Below are 2,765 nucleotides of genomic sequence, written 5' to 3'. Positions count from 1 at the left end.
ATGTAAAGATCAACAAGCCAGACAGATATGTTCAAATTTGATTAATTCAATAAATTATTATTTTTTTATCTTAAATCCACCAGCCATTTTCATATTATACCAACATTTACAGCATCCTGAGCCTTTTTGGTAAGGTTACTAGGAAAACTCAGCCCAGAGTAATTTCCTTTTTATTTTGAAAGAACTATACAAAAAAAAACGCAACTTTTTTGCAACTTTCACTGTCTCCCGCAACTTCATTGCAACAAACATCGCAACTTTTATCGCAATTCTTTACAAAAGCTCCCGCGAAATCAGGCGTTTTGGGCCGCAACAATCTCAAAAAAAGGCCGCGAAATCCTGGAGGGACTGCCAATAACAATCCACGGAGCGGCGGTGGTGTGGCTATGTCCTCCAGAGGACAGGTCATGTCACATCTTGAAGTTTATTCCCCCCTAAAAAAAACAGTAGTACGTTAGTAGCTGCTAGTTGCTAGCTGCCCTCCGGTGAGTGTATTCAGCCAGGCTTCTGGGATAATCATCCCAATAACAATCCATGGACCGGCGGTGGTGTTGCTATGTCCTCCAGTTACTGAAGGCTAGCTTTAGCTTGCGCTTGGAGCAGCTAGTTCATCTGCCTGTTGCCCCTCTGTCTGGCTCGTTCTTTCCAACTCTTGTGAGGCTAGTTCTTCGCCTGTATACTTGGGTTCGAATAAATAAGGATGACCATCAAACTCAAAAGGCTCTTCCGTGTGTTGTATATCTGCTATATTCTCCATAGTTACATTACTCCAAGCTTCTTCCCTTGTAAACAACTCCGCTCTTCACTCTTCACACACTACGCTCCGATCTGCACACTACTGTTTACCTTTTCCTGCTACAACTGAATTCCCAGGAGACAGCGCGACGCTACCCGGTTGTTAAGTCATGACGTAACCACTCTCTGATAATACTGTTTCCGGGTCCAAAGGCCGGGTCCTCTCTAACGCTTTTGCCCGAGTTTTACCATGCCACAGTGCTGTGTCCCGTGTTGTTTAAATAGATCGGAGTTTAAAAAAACTAGTGACATTCAACTGTCTTTTTATCGCTTTCCATGTGACGAGAAAGAGAAGAGGAAATGGCTGCAGTTGATAAGGTAAGTTACAAATCTTAAACAAATGAAGAAACTTTGGCGCCAGTGGGTGCTAACCCTAACACCCACTGGCGCCAAAGCGAAACCAGCCCTTTGAGAAAAAGGCTTATGTAATCTATGGGTTTTATATGTTGTTTGTTGCTATAAACCCAAATCTTGCATCATGTTTGGGTTGTCAGGCCTTGTTCTGTGCCGCCTAGTTAAGATAAAACTAGCTAGCTACGGCTAGTTAGCTAAGGTTAGCTTTGGCAACAGTCTATAGACAAGCCGAAGCACAAAGATATGTGTACATAGCAAGAAAAAACATTAGACCAGTTTGATATTATGATAATCTGCTAACGTTTCTCATTTCTATAATAATTGAGTATTGTTGGAGGGAGTCTGAGATATAAGATCAGAATCATGTTTAATGGCCAGGTATGTTTACATAATGTTTACATATTTGATTCTGATCTTACATTGCTCAGTGTACATACACAGAACAAGCCTGGCCAAATCCAATCTTGAAGAAGCTGTGTGTGGCTTAGTATGCTTGGTTTCAGGTTATGGAACAAACAAACCCCCTTTTAGTAAATTACAGTATTATATTATGTAATACAGTATTATTAGGTATTGTCAGATTGTCACCTGTAGTAAGTCAGTCAGGTCAATAGGAACATGCTACAACCTTTGAATAATAAAAAAATCCCTTTGGTGAATTAATGTAATTTGATTTTAAAAATAATTATTATAATATTATAATAATTTTTTTTTACAGACGTGAAAACTTCACTCCAAATTGCAACTCTAGGGTGTGCAATTGGCATTTCCCCAATGGAAAAGCTGCTGGACAATCGCGATTTGCTTGGAATGAGGGGAAGACTTTCCAATTCCCCGAGCACCTCAGCCATCTCCCTAAACGGAAGAAACAAATGGTCCTTAGCAGTGGTGAGGATGAGGGAACGGATGTTGACATGGTAACTGCAGAGACCCCATGTACTTCAAAAGTCTTGTGGCACTTGAAGTGGAGAATGACATGCTGAGGGAAGAGAATGACAAATTGAAAAAACAATTGAAGAAACAAAAGCAAACTATTTCCTTCAGTCAAATTTCTTCCAGCCCTGACAGAGTTCAATATTTTACTGGATTGCCTGATGCTGCCACTGTCCTGTTTTTGGAAGCGCTTCTTTCTAAATTCAAGCTACAATATCATTCTGATTGGACTGTCCAAATGATGTGCCTAATTGATCAATTGCTCCTGACCTTAATGAAGCTTAGACTAAATTGCGGCCACGTAGACCTTGGATAGATATGGACTAGGATACATGTGGAGCGTGCAATTCAGCGACTGAAAGCGTTTCACATTTTGGACCACATTCCATACCAGTTTAAACTAAATATAAACAAGATAGTTAAAGTGTGTGTGTGTCTTACAAATGTACAAACACCCATTCTCCGTGAAATTGGATGAGTTAACTGTATTGTACATGCGTGAATTTCTGCATATTTGCTTGCATATTTGATTACACACTACATGTACTTACTATAGGGTTAAAAATGACTAAATGTAAATAGGGTTAAGGTAGAATTAGGATTTGGTTGAGGGTTAGTTGCATGTTTTACAAGTTCTGTGTAGCATGAAGGGCTTACAAACTATAATAATAAATATGTAATAT

At 39.7% G+C, this 2,765-nt stretch overlaps 1 protein-coding gene across 1 annotated transcript; it reads left to right on the top strand.

The window, feature by feature from the left end:
* Positions 1-985: 985 nt before the first annotated feature.
* Positions 986-2,398, top strand: LOC144533860 (uncharacterized). Its single transcript, XM_078275427.1, is given in 3 exon segments — positions 986-1,113; positions 1,868-2,099; positions 2,102-2,398. Coding segments are annotated over 3 exon segments (657 nt in total).
* The last annotated feature ends 367 nt before the right edge of the window (positions 2,399-2,765 follow it).

The sequence above is a fragment of the Sander vitreus genome, chromosome 18 (genome assembly GCF_031162955.1).
Source record: "Sander vitreus isolate 19-12246 chromosome 18, sanVit1, whole genome shotgun sequence".
Classification (NCBI taxonomy): domain Eukaryota; kingdom Metazoa; phylum Chordata; class Actinopteri; order Perciformes; family Percidae; genus Sander; species Sander vitreus.
This window is presented reverse-complemented; position numbering and strand designations above follow the sequence as displayed.